This window comes from Saimiri boliviensis, chromosome 7 (assembly GCF_048565385.1).
Source record: "Saimiri boliviensis isolate mSaiBol1 chromosome 7, mSaiBol1.pri, whole genome shotgun sequence".
In the NCBI taxonomy this organism is placed as follows: Eukaryota; Metazoa; Chordata; class Mammalia; order Primates; family Cebidae; genus Saimiri; species Saimiri boliviensis.
Window position 1 is genome coordinate 91083350 of NC_133455.1, and position 17856 is coordinate 91101205.

At 37.1% G+C, this 17856-nt stretch overlaps 1 protein-coding gene across 2 annotated transcripts in view; it reads right to left on the minus strand.

Annotated features, from left to right (window-relative positions):
- TMTC1 (transmembrane O-mannosyltransferase targeting cadherins 1) overlaps positions 1 to 17856 on the minus strand; it is a 273230-nt gene continuing 255374 nt past the window's right edge. For both annotated transcript variants that reach the window (XM_039472167.2, XM_010337431.3), the window contains 7 exons: positions 16974 to 17076; positions 14875 to 15010; positions 13811 to 13955; positions 12748 to 12885; positions 10878 to 11000; positions 8281 to 8358; positions 1 to 6122 (listed from right to left, as the gene is read on the minus strand). In XM_039472167.2, the coding sequence (XP_039328101.1) occupies positions 5982 to 6122; positions 8281 to 8358; positions 10878 to 11000; positions 12748 to 12885; positions 13811 to 13955; positions 14875 to 15010; positions 16974 to 17076 (864 nt within the window). In that variant the 3' untranslated portion in view covers positions 1 to 5981. The remainder of the gene's footprint in view (positions 6123 to 8280; positions 8359 to 10877; positions 11001 to 12747; positions 12886 to 13810; positions 13956 to 14874; positions 15011 to 16973; positions 17077 to 17856) is intronic.

A 17856-nucleotide genomic window follows, 5' to 3' on the forward strand; every position in this document is an offset into this window, starting at 1 on the left:
TTATTTTCATCATATTTTATAGAAAATAGACATTTACATAAATTTAATTTTGGAAAGACCTAGGCAAAGTATACATCATTACACTCAATGGGAGAAATACTTTATGGGAAATAAATTCTAATGAGCACAGCCAAAGCAACAAAAATGTACATTTACATACAACTGATCAAAACAGGAAGTAAAAGCATTATGAACTAAGAACATGATGCAAGTCATTTCCCCCTCACAAAAGGAGGGATCTCTGTGAATTACAGCAAATCAAATGATTTCCAGATTGTAAAAGCAAGCCATGGCTTCTACAGATATTTTAATTCCTTGGGAGGAAGTTTCACCTCATCTTTTTTCCCCAGTAAAGTATCAATCACTATAGGAATTTTTAAGTGTGTAGACCGTAAAATAAGAGTAACTAATTCCACCATGTTCAAGCATTTGGGCAATTTTGTCACTTTTAGGGTTGTATCATTTAAAAAAGGGCAACATTTATGAATTATCTCATCAGATGCATAGTGTTTTTTCAATCCAGATTCAAAAGTAACCATTAGAGTGACTCATCGAGCTTAATGGATATATCCAACCGGCCAGTCCTTTCATGGGTGGCAAACGTGACTGAGACACTGGCTACCTTGCCCAGGTGAGGTGGCTCTTGAGTGGCAGAGCTAGAACTAGAACTCAGAAGTCTTGATTCTTGGGCTAGTGTACCCCTTTTCTAGATCAACAAGATAACCCCCAAAGGACATCACACACATTGAAAACTACCAAATGTGATATATATACATGTGTACTACTGAGAATGAGAAGAAACTCCTGGATGTTTGGAAACAGACATGTCTTTCCAGGTGGGAGTCAATGGTTATCTATGCTTACAACCCAATAATGACTATATATTGTGGTGGATGCCAATTTTATGAGTTACAGGCCCTAAAGATTTTAATTGAAAAGATCCTCGGCAAAAAGATTGTTGTAAAGATCTTATCAACTCTGTTGGGCTGCTTAGATTGATCTTAAACCATGCTTTTGATTGCAGCTACACGGCTATAAATAAAATATTCAGAGAAATATTATTTTTTGGAAGAACTATTCAACATATTTTCCATTTGTATCAAAAACTGCAAGAATAATAAAATGTTATAATATTTCTCTATATTATTTTTGGCACCCTAAGCTTTTATCTTATTCAACTGCAGCCTCAATCCAAGATTTGATATGTACTTATTCTTTTCAAATGTCAAAACATATCATTTACATAGATAAGTTAAGCTATAATTGGGAGATACCAACATATAAGCACATCAAAGTAAATGTAATTTGGAAACCAGGAAAAAAATTAAAAACAAACAAATCACCTATAACTATATTTGTTTTGAATGTTGTTACTAAAATCCTCTAGATTTATTATTTTAAGAAGGTGAATCCACCACAAATCAAAGCTTTTTTTTTTTTTTGAAACAGATTTGAACAAGTATGAGTAAGAAATAATTAACAAAAGCTCATGTGTGCCCAAAATAAAGATAGAGATGTAGGCATAAACTCTATGCCATGGACACCTTCCATGAGTCATCACAATATCAGTCATATATATTGGGCACTTAGCCTGGTACGTGCAAATTTCAAGGCAATTGCTCTCCATCTGAGAACCAGGAATTCTGCAATTTTAAGGCCAAATTGTAGTCCAGTTGCCACAAGTGCAAAACCACCTCACATAACCACCTATTTGTCAATCATGGAATGATAGCCTCAACCAACCCATAGTGCCATAAATCATTCTTAAGAATTCTTTGGCTCATTTTAGTACAGATTTAAAAGTAAAAATTGTAAAAGATTATAAACCTCTATTTCGTAAAAGTTACAAACTCCCATTACAGTTGTCAGCCTTGTTGTAGTGGTTCCCCAGCCTAGCTGCACATTAGAATCATCACATGGACAACTAGGATAATTCAGCCAAAGATTTTGAAAGGTCCTCAGGTGATTCCAGGTGCAGCCCATGTTGATAGCCACTATGTGTAAGGGAACAGATGTCAACTATCCGCTAATGTATCTCTTCAATCTGAGGACCTGGAATGTTTAACAATGACAAGAGGAAACCCACATTTGCTTTGTTTCCTCTCAAATGACAGTTATCATGGGTCAGTTTTGATAGAACGGTTTGGATTAATTATCTCATTTAGTCTGACTGCACAGAGGCATATGCAAAACCACTACAGAACCCTGTATCAAACTGGGTACCACCTATGACAAATTTCAGAATCTTATGCTAAGGGCTATGAAGCACATAGGAGGCTGGAATTAAAGTGCAACAATTCTCTTTGTTTTGTGATAGGCTTCAAATTTAAAAACCCTAAAAGGATATATCTCAGGGTTCTCTAAAATAAAATTTCTTTTCCTCCAAGGTATTTGCATCTTTGGTTTAGTTCACCTATGTTATATCACTGAAATATGTTTTATAAATATATTTAATAGATTGAAAGCATCTGAATCATTTTTTAAAATCCTGAATGAATAATTCATAAAGTAAAATAAGCTGCTAAAGCCATTCTTGTGGCTTCTATATCAAAGGATACATAAAGAAATGGACACTTATCAGGGATCTTGAAGGCAAGAAGAACTGATTCTAGGTACAATCACAGGAGAGGTTAGATGGACTGGAAAAAAAAGGGATGATATATACACGAGTAACTCTAAATGTAGCTGGCAAAAATATAGCAAATCCGCTCAGAGTAACACAACCATAAAATGAAACTCTGATCATTGGCTCCAATGTTCAGCCAAAACAACTCCTGCTTTGTCCTTAGCCACTTTCCTTCCTACCCAGGACCTGTTTGGGAACCCAGAGCAAAATCAAAGTGTGGACCCCCTTGCTCATAAATTATTAAGACTTATATTAACATTTCAGCCGGACATTGTAGTGTATGCCTTCAATCCCAGCACTTTGGGACGCCAAGGTGGGCAGATCTTTTGAGCCCAGGAGTTGGAGACCAGCCTGGGCAACATGGTGAAACTCTGTCTCTACAAAAAAAAAAAAATTAGCTGGACATGCTGGTACATGCCTGTAGTCTCAGCTACTTGGGAGGTTGAGGTGGGAGGATGCCTTCAGCCAGGGAGGTCAAGGCTACAGTGAGTTATGTTGGCACCACTGCACTCCATCCTGGTGACAAAGTGAGACAAGGTGAGACTGTGTCTCAAAAAAATAAATAAGTAAGAATTAAACAGACATTCAACTGAGCTCAGGTGCTTCTGAGCGCAGGGCCCTGTGGGACTGCCAAAATTGCACATCCATGAAGCCAGCTGTGCTCCTCCATTTCAAGAAGGTGCTATCAATCCACACAGCAAGCATACTTTTATTAAGGGCAAACTAGATGCATCTCTGAGATGAGCCAGGGCACTCTATTTTTATTATAAGGATAAGTTCCATGTATTATTTCATGTTACAAAGACCAAATAAAAATAGTTACAAAATACGCTTAATATCTTTGAAAAATAGTATGTGATTAATTTTCTTATAGGCACTGTTTTACCTGTGAAACTATCTCATTGGCTGTATCTCAGTGAAGGTGTTGGGATAAGAGTATCTGATCCAACAAATAATTACTTTTTGAAAAACAGTGCTTACTTTGAATGTTAGAAAGATGCCAGTGTTTGTAGACAGAGTGACCGTGAGAGAAAAAGAGAGCAAGAAAAGGGAAAGCGGGTAGGGAAGGACAGGGAGAGGTAGGAGAGCACCTTCCAGGAGGCAGAGAAAGTTTCCTGAAGGTCATGTGACTCTTTACCCTCAAAAACTTTTAGGCTAAAATCACCATTTCTGTTATTCCAACAATGTTCTCTCCCACCTTTATCAGCACTTCAAGTAAGGCATAATAGCTGTTCAAAATTGGGGGAGAGAGGAAACCACCTTTGGGGTTCCGTCTTTTCCACGACATTTTTAAGCATGAGTTTTCATTACAGATTACTCTGAAAGGTTGTAATAAAGTCCTAGACGTTGTTAATAACTAGGGCTTAATGCTTTTTTCAGTTGGAGGGTGGGGTTGTTATTTTACAATATATACTGGAGCACTTTTCTTGACCCTAGGACTATAATTTTGGGAGGAAGAATATATCTTAATTAAGATTGTGGATACATTTATGATACATACCATGGAAAGCCTATTAGAAACAAACGGTCATAGTGGTAATATATACATTATTGGATTACTGAGGCACACCAACAGATGCATGCTAATTCAAATTCTGTAACCATTTGCATTTAAAATACTCTCCTTGCCATGCCTTCTGGAAAAGTTTTTCTTGTTTATTTAGACTTCCCTTGACAAAACAAATAATAGCATTAGGGTAGTGCATCCTGATACTGGGTTGAAGAAGCAGAAGGCTATTTTTACCCTGCCCTGGCCTGAGCATGTGAATTATCTGAGCCTTTGGGCTACCATGTCTGTGTGCTACCTGGCTCAGCACTATAAACAGTACTGCCTGCGGTGTTTTGGTTTTGCTTTTAATGATGAAGACCAAATTAGAATCAGGTGTTCCAATTTCTTCACTTCCAAAGTATTCGACTGCCAAAACACTGAAGGCTGACTCCTCACATCTCTAGCAGGTGAATAATCAACATAAATTTTGGGAGAGACTGTTAAAATTTAACTATCTTACAATTTAGATTTACATTTTGTAAGATCAGTTCCGATAGCTGATATTAAAACCACTTTGTATAGAGAAAAAAGAAGTGTGTGTATAGATATATATTAAACATTTTTTAAGTTATGAAATAAATAACACTAAAAATAAATGTCAAATTGTGAGTTCAACTTTGCCTTTTCTATCTCTTAAATATAAATATATATATTTAAAATTATGAATTTGATCTTTACCTTAGTTTTTAGAGCATTCTCCATAATATTCTTAAAACAAAGAATTCTAGGTTTTAATCACTGATGTTCTAAGCCCAGAATTCTCATTAAGCCTAGGAACAGAAATAAATAGAGCTTTTTTTTTTTAATCTAGTTAGAGTCTATGAAGATTTCTGTGATACATCATAAAGGTTCCTCAATGGTTAAATATATTTTCCAAAAAAATAATAAATCTCATGATGCCTGAACATTAAGATAATAAAGTAGGACATTTCTCTCAGTTAATATCTTTAATTTTTTTATGCAGAATATACTCTTTTTTTCTCCACCAAAATAATAATATATTTGCAGGTGGGAACATGTATGATTTTAAATGCGCTTTTGAAATCTTAGAGTAGAACCACTACTCTAGTAATACTTGCAATAAAAGTAAAATAGTTTTAAACATTTCCATAGAGAATTAGGGGTACAAAGCTCCTTGAGTTTCCCACAGGGATAAAGGTATCCACATACGATTCCAGGAGCTTCCCTTTTATTCCTCAAAAAAGCACTAGTAATACTCTTAGGGGGATATTAGATAAAGCTCACTTAGCAATAGCCCTTTACCCCAAATATTCTGGAAGGTTCTACAAAAGCTATTAGATGCTCACATTTAGTTCTGGAAAATTAAATAAGCCAATTCTTGGTAAGATTTTCCAAATGTCTTACCCCAGAGGATTTATCCTCTTTTGAAATATTTCACCCCCCAAAGAATAGAAGCTCTGCCTTCATAGCATTTCAAGCTTCTGTACTTCTGGGACATAAACATCTAAACTAGGAAACTGAATTAGATGTCCATGTCTCAAAAGCACAGGGACCTATCAAGAGAAATCTGGAGTTAAACCAAACAAAAATCTGTAAAATGTGTAATTGTCATTCTTCTTCCTTCTCAGCCCTTCGTGCCCTTGTTTGCTGTTTTTGTCTTCCTTCATGGAAAAGCAAGTCCTTCAGCACTGAGCTACCAGCAGATGTTCCAAAATGTGCCACCCTGAACTTGGAGTGAGAGAAAATCTCGTTAGTTGTCCCCCTACTGATGTGAAAGCAAGGCTTCCATCACTCTTTCCCCTTCCAGAGGCACCACATTATCCTATGAGGTTGGGTCAAACGGTGCTACGTTTGATCCTTTTCTCGAACTTCTTGTAATCGTTTTTCTAGGCGATCCAATTTGGCAAGATTTTCCTTCAGCAGTTTGCTGTCTGGAACCAGCTGCAAGGCTCTCTCATAATACCCTCTTGCAGACACATAGTTTCCCTGTCGGGGAAAAGAGGAGAGCAATTTCATTCTGATCCATCACAAAACGCTCGCAGAGCATGAAACTAAGAAATTGACCCTCTGCCCAGTTTTACATTAATGTTCTCATACAGAAACCCTGTATGTGTAAGTTTATGTGTAAGTTTATCCTTGTGTATTGGTGCTTTTGGAGACTCCATTTGTTTTAAGTACCAGATCAGTTAGAGAATGTGAAAGAGGAGAGTTATACTGTAAGGATAAATGACAGAAAAACAAATTTTCAATTCAGCTAATGCAGGATGTGGGGTTATCATTTCCTAGTGTCCTCATGGGGTTAGTACTGTTCCTTTGTAATTAAATGGAACCACTGCACAAAATTCATATTAGAGGAATGGGGGTAAAAGGGGTGGGAGAAAAAGAGATGAGAAAATATATAAACCTGTAAAGCACATTGTACTGAATACTGTAGGCAACAGTAACACAGTGGTATTTGTATCTAGACATATCAAAACACAAAAAGGATGTAGTAAAAATATGGTATTTTAATCTTATGGGACCATCACTGTATATATAATCCATCTTGGACCAGAACGATGTCATGTGGCACATGACTGTATTTGAAAATGAAACTATTTAATATATGATTAAAAATATTTAAAATTATCATTTTACTCTTTTAAAGTAAGATCATGCTGTTTCCCAACTAGATATTACTGGACAGCCTAGAATATCACTAAGATCAGAGCTTTGGCAATTTGGCTATGATAAGTGTCATGCTTGAATTCACCATCTACCAGATCAAAGCTGTCAGCTGCAGGATAATTATCTCATTAACCCCTCCCATTTGTGTAATCATGGGTCATCTGTTTTGTGTGTGTTTCCAAGAGTGATCAGTTTCCACTTAACAGTAAAACCCATTAAGACTTTATTCAAATTCTAATCACTACACTGCTATTTTACCAGTGCAGAGACTGAAAATCAGTTAGCTAAACGAGAGTGGTTCTTTAAAAACATGTTGGATCATGGCATTTCTCTGCTCACAGTCCTCCAGAAACTCTGACCCATTTGGCATAAAAGCCCAAATCCCTACAAACTCCTTGAAGCCCTGCATGATCTGACCCTAGCTTCTCCCATTTCCTTTTATTTGCTCTCCCCCCACCATGCTGCCTCCTCCCAGTTCTTTAAACAACAGGCATGCTCAAACCTTAGGGCCTTTGCACGTGCTGGTGCTCTTTCCCTATGCTGCCACATGGCCCACTCCTTCAGGTCTCTGCTCAAATACTACTTTGTAACTGAGGCCTTTCCTAACCGCCTGAACTTAAAATTTTAGCCCTTATTCCCCGGCACTCCAATATTCTTTCTCTTTTTTCTCCTTAGCACTTATCACTATCTAATATATTTTATATACATACATATGCACATATGTATGCATTAAGTGTTCACATATGTATGTTTGTAGTAATGTATCACCTAACTCCCCCTACTAGTACCATGAGGACAGGAATTTTTGTCTTCTTTGTTCATTACTGATTCCCAGTGCCTAGAAGGGGACCTGGCATATAGGATGTTAGCCATAAATGTTTATAAAATGAATGGATGAATGAAGAAATGAATGATGGTGAATGATTCATTGCATTAGTTACAGATAAAAGTCCCCCAAAGATCATTTTCAATCCTTGGTGAGACTCACCCAAAAGTAGTGTTTTTCTTTTGGAAAAACAAAACAAGACAAATAAACTTGCTTTTCAGTAAAAAGTTAGGGAGAAAAGATATATTAGATATAAGAAATAGGAAGTAATATTCTAAGTAACACTTTAATTTTGACAGTGAGTTAAACCGGGAAGAAAATAAGCCATACTGAGCTCGAACAGAGATTTAGTTCCCAGAAACAGATCTTATCTGCTGTCTGATACTTCTGTTAAGTACATATGATTTTCTTCATGGTTAGGAAAATTATAAAATCTAATTTATATAGATTTATTTTAAAAATAGCTTCATGATATTCAATATCTAGATGATGCAAAGTGAACATAAACTGAGCTATTTCACTTTTAAAAACCCACGCTTTTGGTATTCAAATGATTTCAAAAAGGAAATTAATAATAGTTTCTCAATCCTTTAGGAAAGAGAAAACACAGAGGGAAGGCTCAGTCCATGTGGAAGTGAGTTATTCTCCTACCTTGATGTGTTGGATGCCACCCATGTTCATCCAGGCCTGTGCTTGGTCTGGATTTAGTTGCACAGCAGCTTTATAGCTCTAAATAAATAAGAGATATCTTCAGGTTAGGAAACAAAGACCCATCTTTAATGCTGCATGATTGCAGAAACCACTTTCTTCACATGTGAAAATATAAAGTATTAATACAATAAAACTAGCTGCTACTGGTTCACAGGAGCCCCTGTTTATTTCGATTATTTTTCAAAGTTGATGATTCTAAAGTGGAGAAAACTGAAATGTGTAATTTCCCTTCAGAGCTAACCTTTGGACTTAGAGAGACTGAGGATGCCTGCACGGAATTCAGGTGATTTCTCTTACATTGCATCATTTTCAATTGGCCTTGACCTGTAAGAAAACTGAACTTTTTAGGCTTTTTCACTGCAAATGGAGTTAGTAAGAAAATTCTTTTTATAATCACAGAATTTGGGGTAGTCTTCTAAACGGTTTAACCTTAATGTAGTATCCTCTTTTAAAATATAACTGACCTAGTCATTTAGCCTATGCTGCAATTCTTAAAATGGTCACCACTTCGTTAAGAACATCTACATTACTAGGGGATGGTTTTATTCATTAGATAGTCTTTTATTCCCCTGCCATATGAAAACTCTTCAAATGTTTAAACAGAGTTACCTATCCCTCAAGCACTTTCTTTGGTCTGAATAACATGTATCTTCTTAAATGTAATGTCTGTGATGTGTGGTATATTTTTAATAGTATGCATGTTTTGCTTCAAAGATATGCTCACCACTGAGTCTCAAATGGTCACCTGAAATAAAGCTGCAGATTAAGGGTATTGTCTTTAATGATGAAGCTAAGTATCTGCATATATTTTAATGTTCTTTGCTATTTCATTAGTAAGAATATGACCAAACAAATCCATCAAGTAAAATCTGGTCCATTCTCCTCTAATTCAGTTTTAGGGGAGAGAAAGAAATGTTAAGAAACTATACTTTCAAAAAGCTGCTAAAATAAACTGAGAGGGTTTGAATTCATCCAAACTCTTGGATGAATTCATTTCGGCAGAGATGAGAATGTAGTGTAGAAATCCAGCTCTTGGATTCAAAACTGATGCCATCTCTTACCCACTTTTGTGACCTTGAGCAAGATGTGACCTCTAAGTCTGAGTTTACGAAACTATAAAATGATGATAATGACCATGCCTTTTTCATAGGATTCTTGTGAAGATTAAGTTACATAATATATAGGAATCATACACAAAGTGCTAATGCATTTTAGCTATTATTATCTATCAAAGGCCCTATTCCTATCTTCATAAATTTAGTCACTCTCTAATGATTATTTGAGCCACTGTCAAGCAACTAGAAAATACTTTTGTTTGCAACACAGTATATCATGATATATACATACCATAAATATTGACAATTATGTTATTAATAATGTTCACACTTATAAATAACTTAAGATGAAGATATTGAAAATGTTCAAAAGGTAGAGCAAACCCTATAAATTCTGAAAAAAATGCTTACAATTTTTTAGAGATAAATGGCATACTTTCTGTTTTTCTTTAAAGGATTCACATTCAAATCAGCTTTCCCAAATATCTTTTCCATGTGTCTTCCAATAATATTTTGAAAGCCACTCACTTGTTTATTTCCCAACACAATTATATCATTGGAGATTTTACTTTTCCTATATTTATTGTAATTTTATGACTTTATTAATTTGTGGCTTTACCAGATATAAGAATAAAGTATGTAACATTGTAACATTTCTATTTCTACTTGTAAATGTCTTCTTGATTTCAACCTGTGAACAAGTTTTATTCCAAAACTGTAGATACTGAATACCATATAAGATGCAAAACACTGTTTTAGAACAAAGGAGTATGCAGTCTCTGTCTACAAGGAAAGTCCAATCCAATTGGGGAGATAAAACATGCAAGGATTTGTGCATTCCTGCACGCACAGACACAGACACACACACACACGCACACACACACACACACACACACATACACACACACACGGGGGTTGGAAGGAGGGACTTAATAATACAATGTAATTTGTGACACTTTCAAATGACTGGTACCTTCATGAGACAGTCCATGCTTTTTAAGAATTCAGAAGAAGTAAGGTCACCAGGAGTAAGGATGGTCAGGGAGGGCTTCCTAAGGCAGGAGGACAGACTGTGTCTTGGTGGATGAGTGGAAATCTCATCCTCCAAGTCAAGACAGGGCATTTCAAGGACATATGGAAATGTCCAAGGCTTTTCAGGTACTAGTACAGCTGGAATAGAAGGTTCTTGCAGGCAGAGAGCTAGAGAGAGAGAAGCTAGTTTGAGGCCAAAATGTGGAACACTGTCACCATCAAGTTAAAGGTGATTATTCAGAACAATAAATCTGGCCCTGAATAGTCAAGGGCCAGATGCTCAATGATAAAAAATAAATGAAACTTTAAGTCAATTAGTCAAAAAACTCACTCACTCCACAAACATGCCAGTGATCTTAGATCTATCTTACTGTACATGTTTCCTTAAAGATAGAGAGTATTAATTTTAATCTGTGAATTTGATGATACAATTTTATAAAGAGTTTATACCTCAAAAGCTTTGTCAAGGAGGTTCTGCTCTCTTAGTTGGTTTCCTTTTGTGAAAAAAAGTTCAGAAATGACTTTTGGGTCCTTTGGTTTCAGCTGGAGAGCCTTGTCTATAGCATCAAGTGCCTGCAGAGGTTGGAGATTAAGACAGAATGAATGCAGAATAGGTAAAGAAAAACTTATTTAACTGATGAAATTTATACTTTTTGTTACTATGTGTCAGCAGGTATGTTGTGTGAAAATGAAAATACATTCTTGGTCAGGTGTGGTGGCTAATACCTATAATCCTAGTACTTTGGGAGGCTGAAGCGGGCAGACCACTTGAGCCCAATAACTCGAGATCAGTCTGGGGAACATAGAGAAACACTGTCTCTACAAAAAAATACAAAAAGTAGCTGGGTAAGGTGGTGTGCACCTGTAGTCCCAGCTTCTGGGGAGGTGAGTGGGAGGATGTCTTGAGCCCTGTGAGGTGGACCTTGTAGTGAGCTGAGATCATGCCACTGTACTCCAGCCTGGGCAACAAAGGAAAACCTTTTCTGAAATATATACACATTCTTCATTATCTTTGAGTTTCTCACTGGGAATTAGTGGCCCTGATAAAATAACTTTCTTACACTTCAGTTTTCTCATGTAAAGATGAATGGCAATAAAATAGCCTTGATTACTTTATAGGAAGTTGAAAGAAAACAAGATTTGGCTTCAGACATTTGCCCTGACCATGTGCCCATCTGAACCACTCCATCAGCCCCTCACAGGTCCTAGTGCCCACTCTGCCCCCAGCACCCACTGCCCCTGCAGCCTAAGATCCCTTCAAAGCAAACATCTGATCATGTTGCTACTCTCCACAAAAACCCAAAGCTTCTCCCAGAGTAAGGAACAAAACCCTTAGCCTGGCCCCAAGGAGTCTCCTCCCAGCAGCCTGTGCTTGTGTTCCTACAGTGCTCCCGCTGCCTCTCACCCACTCCTCAGAGAGGCCCCTGCTGCCGCCACAGGGCTCTGCACGTGTCATTGCCCTGCTCCAAATCCTCCTTGCTTATTCCTCTGCCTAATAACTCTTATTGTTCATCCAGCCCTCACCTCCACAGCACTTCACAGGGAAATCTGGCCTCCCAGACTTATCGGGTCCCCTGATTCTGTGCCCTTTGGGACAGCTCTTCATGATATCCCCAGGCACAGCTATCGCTCTCCATTTGTTTTGTGAGTACTTCTTGAATCTTGTTCTCTATGGGTTTGCTCCATGAAGACAAGGGCAGTGACTTTGTTTTTGTTTTTGTTTGTTTGTTTGTTTGTTTGTTTGTTTGTTTCCCTACTGCTTTATTTCTGACACCAACCACACTGGCCAGAACATAGTGCGCCTTCAACAATTATTTCACTGAGTTGGTTTATAAATGCATTGATTTTGTGACTTTTAAAATGGAGATAGACAATAACAGTTGCAACACCGGGTCTCCTGTGTTTTCTTCATATATATTGTTTTATGTAATCCTCTTATATATTGTTTTATGTAATCCTCCTAACAACCCTATAAAGCACGGTTGTTATGAGAATTACATAAAACAATATATAAGAAGGAAAATGCAAAATAATAAAGCATATAAATGTTAGTCTTGATCTTTTTAGACTTAGCTGCAAACCAACTCAGCCAACATCACATAAAAGCCTTACACCAAGGATAAGCCAAGAAAATATTATTTCAAGGGGACAACTTAGGTGTTAAGGGGGTATCTGTGAAAAGTTTTCCATATCAGATAGGATATCCTGACTGATAAGATTTTAAGACTTCTCAGGTGCATAAACGTGCAAACTGGAGAATCACATGCACCCCATGTTTAACCTATGAATCCAAAGAACTCTAAACAGTGTCCTTATTTACCTTGTCATGGTTCTCCTGCTTGCTATAGATTGCTGACAAGAGGCGATAGCATTCAAGGCACCCGGTCTCCTCGGACACAATGTGATTGGTCATCTTTTCAGCTTCTTTCGTCTGACCCATCACGGCCAACACCTGAGCCTACAAAACCACATGGACCTTGGTTAGCAGAGATTCATTACCTTATCAAATAAAGCATCCTGAATAGAAGGATTCAGAATGCACTCCTGACAAACATGCTCAGCATCAATTTAGTGACTCACAGAGAAGGCTGAATCACCAGTTTTCAGGCTTTGACTTTTTGCTGTTTGTTTCTTTATTTAGTTTTGTGCATGCATTTGTGTGTGAATGGCAGAAACACCAAAGATATCCAATGAAATGGCTTGTGGTTTTTAAAAAAGGTTGACTAAATATGTCAGAAGAGAAAGAATTTTCTCTGACTTCATCAGAACAGTGTGTTTACAGCAAGATAACAAATTTGATTTATTGCACATCTAAGGAAAAGAATGAGCGAAGTTCCAAATGTTGAAATAAAAATTTTGTTGGTATGCATGTTAATTTTCCTGAGTTTAATAACTATATGTTAGAGAACGTCCTTCTTAGAAACTATTTGCAAATGTATTTGGATATTAAGGGGAATGATATCTATGACAAATTCCCACATGGTTCAGGAAAAAAATAACACATACTAATAATAGGTATATACAAACATACATATCTAAATATGCACACTTACACATGTATATACACACACATTTACATGCAGACACAGGGTGTGATAAACGCATCAAAATGTTACAAATCATTGGATCTGGATAAAAGGGCATACGGGAGTTTTTTACTATTCTTGCCACATTTTCATAAGTTTGAAGTTATTTCAAAATAAAACCACAGTATTTTTGGTGTCCAAGTCTCTGGAGAATGGCTTTAACATTGGCTGCATGAATATTCATACAGTGGATGTATTACAGTATTCCAGCTCCAGTTTTGAGGCTTGAGGACTACAGATCTCTATATGGCTGGCTGTGCTTAGGCTGCCAGCTTCATTTTCTTTCATCCTACTCACCAGCGCCAAGCGGAGCTCCCTTTGAGAAGGCTGAAGTGCTGCTGCTTCCTGGTAAATCTGCAAAGCCTCTTCGTATCGGCCGGTGTTGTAATACAGTGCTCCCAAAGGTGACAATATCTCAGTTTTGTGTGCCACATGCAAGGCGCTGAGTTTGAAGAAAAGCTAATTGACATTTCTCTTCTAATAGGTACATTTCCAAATGTCTAGGCTTAGATTTAGGGATGACTGTCCATGGTTTGAACCTCTGCTCCAATATGGTCTTTGTTTTTATATCAATAACAAGGTTTTTGGGTTTTCTTGGTATTTTTTCTTTTTTTTTTTTTTGAGATGGAGTCTTGCTCTGTCACCCAGGTTGGAGTGCAGTGGCACAATCTTGGCTCACTGCAACCTCTGCCTCCCAGGTTCAAGTGATTCTCCTGCCTCAGCCTCCCATGTAGCAGGGATTACAGGTGCCCACCATCACGCTTGGCTGATTTTTGCATTTTTAGTAGATATGAGGTTTCACCACATTGGCCAGGTTGGTCTCGAACTCCTGACCTCAGGTGATTCCCCTGCCTTGGCCTCCCAAAGTGGCAGGATTACAGACATGAGCCACCACGCCTGGCCAAAAACAAGATTCTTACAAAATGATCATGATGCCATACTTGGAATGTAAGAATGTTTTATTGACCTATCAATATGGAAACTGAGCCCCAAGGGTCTTTCCCATTAATTATGATGGATTTGTTCTCATGTGTGCACAGTATTTCATTATTCCCATTTTTGAAATTGCTATTTATGATTGGGGTTGCAATCCATGGCTTCAGAAAACAGCAAACTGACTGAAGTGGGAATTAAATTGTAGCCTTGGATTAGCATTATAATCTAACCAGCAGTCAAAGTCATGAATCACGATCCCATTTATATTGTTGTGGTTGTTTTCTTTGGAGATAAGAATTTGTATGGCCTGAATTGGCAAAATTTGCTAGCATTTTAGGAGCACACCTATTCCAATTAACTAAGACGCTGATGGGCAATTGCTGAGGTTTCTGGCCAGGTTATAAAATAAAGAAAGGGACCCTTACCGCTTGTACCATTCTTCAGCCATGCTGTTCTCTCCCAGTGACCTGTAGAGTCTTCCCAAGTTCACCATGGCCACATGATGACTGGGGCTGAGTTTGATGGCCTGTTGGTAATGGGCCACTGCCTTTTCTGGAAAGCCTGTAACCCATGATAGATCGGTAAGAGCAGAACATGTCTTATTATAAAAATAACTTTTCAGTTTCTCTTCTGACTCACAATTCTTTCTCATTATTATAGAGTCATACCAAAACTATTCAATATGTAAATTAGCTTGCATTTCAGCTTCTCATCCTGGCCATTCCCTAACTTTAACAATCTCACTGTTCGTTCATACTTCCAAAAAAATTAACAAAAAGGCAGTAAAAACTAAAATCTATTCTTTTTATTATATATATTATTTTAGTCGAAGTTTTTTCTGGTCATTGATCTTGCTAACAGGATGTCTTCAGATTATTAGTGACTGTTATTTATCTAAGATATAACTGGCTCTCATTATACAAAAAAATACAACAGGGTACCATGGAAATAAAACTGTCCAGAAGCAAATTCTAAGGGTCAGTCTTAATGACCCTGCAACATAGCAACTGAAGCATCGCTTTAAATAACACAGATCAGCTTTATAGTGAAAATCTCTTTTAAAATCACGTATTTTCATTTTAAAGGTATTTACCTAATGTGACTTCCAACATAATAATGCCACCATGCATTTGTCCAATGCATTGTATATTTTTAAATACTTTTATTTGTATGATTTTTGCAGGTATTTTTATACAATTTAGCTGCCTTCTGACACTGTTTAGCTGTTTATCAGGATTTAAAAGATATTTAAAAAACCACACACAAAAAATTTCAACTTTATAGATACAGACACTAAAGTGCAAAGATATTCAGAGACTTGATAAAGATCCCAGGGCAAGTGAGAGGCCAGAACCAGAAGGAAGGCCCTCTAGTTGGTAAGTTTTTTCAGAGTAGCTTCCTGGTGAAACTATATTCAGTGACTAAACTTTAGAACACTAATACAATGGAATGTTTATTATCTACACAGAAACCTTTTCAAGTGAATCTGAATACAAGTTTGAGTAGGAGTTCTCTAGGAGTCTCTGTCTCTGTAGCAGAGACTCGATGCCATAGAGTGGTCAGGGAGTTATCACTTTTGGGCTGGGACTGTGGCTGAAGTGAAAGGAAGAGGGTTAGACCAGCCCAACTAGAGATTTCTCCTGGGTTTTGTATCTTTAAGACAATTTAGTATTATGCGGCCAATAAACCAGCAGGTGGCACTACACAGCAATTTTACACATACAAAAATAAGGTAAGTTTCTTAGACGTATCAGAATGTAAATTTATATTCTGTAAAACAAGGGAGTTCCAAATACCCTTGAAAATAGAACCCCTTTAAGCATTTCATATTGAAAAACTAATTAAAATTAAATTTTACTGCAGAGCAGCTAGTCTAGTAGTCAGCAAGAACAACATTCAAACATAATTTCATTACTTATATGTATTCATTGCATGCCAACAGAACGGGGGCCCTGAATAAGTCATAATGAAACGAGAATTCATGCCCAGTAATGTTTTGCATTAGATAAGATAAAGTAAGTGTATTTTACATAGCACCTGTCATATAAGAGCATTGTATCTATTTTAATAATGCAGTTTCTAAAATGTACATCAAGGAAGGAATGATAGAGCAATTCTGGAAGCTTTTTTAAAAAATATGTTATAGAAAAGTATTTACTGTCTGCAGGGTCTAGATTCAGAGGCAGATTCTGCATCATTGTAGAGAAATGTTTTATTATCATGAATTTATAAATATATATACATAATATTCGAAGAAGACCACAGGACTCATTAAATCATAAGGCTACTTCCTGTCACCTGAGGAGCTTTCCCTAGAGAAATGAGTATAATAATGGGCAGATTGTAGTGAATTGAGCTTGAAGATTTAGAGAAATGACAGCCCCAAGGTACAACGATTGTCAATAGTGTGAGCTTCCTGCCAAGCCCAGTGAATTTTACTTCTGAGGATTATTTGCCTTCCATTTTGCTTGATAAATAGTATTAGCTAATCTCAGCAGAACAGTTTCTTTATAATTTCACCTACCGGTATCAACTAAGAAAACCCCATAGTTGTTGTGTAAATCTGAGCTGTCTGGACAGTTCTTTATTCCCGCTTGGTATGTTTCTTCAGCTTCTTTAAACCTCTCCTTCAAAAGGAAACAAACAAAATAAGCAAAAAGTTTTTCAAAACCAACAATAAACTAAATATTAGAAGCAGGAAAAGCCAAAAAATCTTACTAAGCACCTAATATGTACAACAGGCACTGAGATAAGGCACTATGAACTTTGTTTGAATTAAACTCAATATTAACTGTGAACAAATACCCAAAATTCATATCTGTATTTAGTTACTTCCCTTAAGACAAACACGATGTTTTCTCAAATGGGACATTAGGAAGGATTTGACCTGTACCACATGCCTACCAGTAAAAAAAAGCCTGAAAATAGTTGTTCGAATAGGATGCCCTTCACCCTGGTGACTCTTCATATGAAATCAGGGGATACAAACATGGTGGAATGCTTTTAGGGGTGGCAATCTGGCTGGGAGGCAGGGTGGTCTGAGGAATTTGTTTGATAGCTGTATTTGCATAGATGGCACTCTTTTTATCTGTACTTTATACTATACCACTGGTTTTGGGAGGTTTTTGAGGGGAGGCTGATGCAGATGATGGGGAGGGCTCTACCCCATCCTTTCATTACTTGAAGTATGTCTACAGCCCACCAGACTGCTGGCTACTTCCCATATTCAGTCCATGCTTTCCCCCTCTGAGCTGTTTCTTCCAACAGGATTATACGTCCCCTCAAGGGTGTACCTCCACCCTGTGTGGCAAGGTTCAGGTCAATCGCCACATCTCTGATTCTGGGGCTCCATCCTAATTGTTCTTGTGTTCTACTTGTCTAAAGATTCACTTTAACAACATTTAATA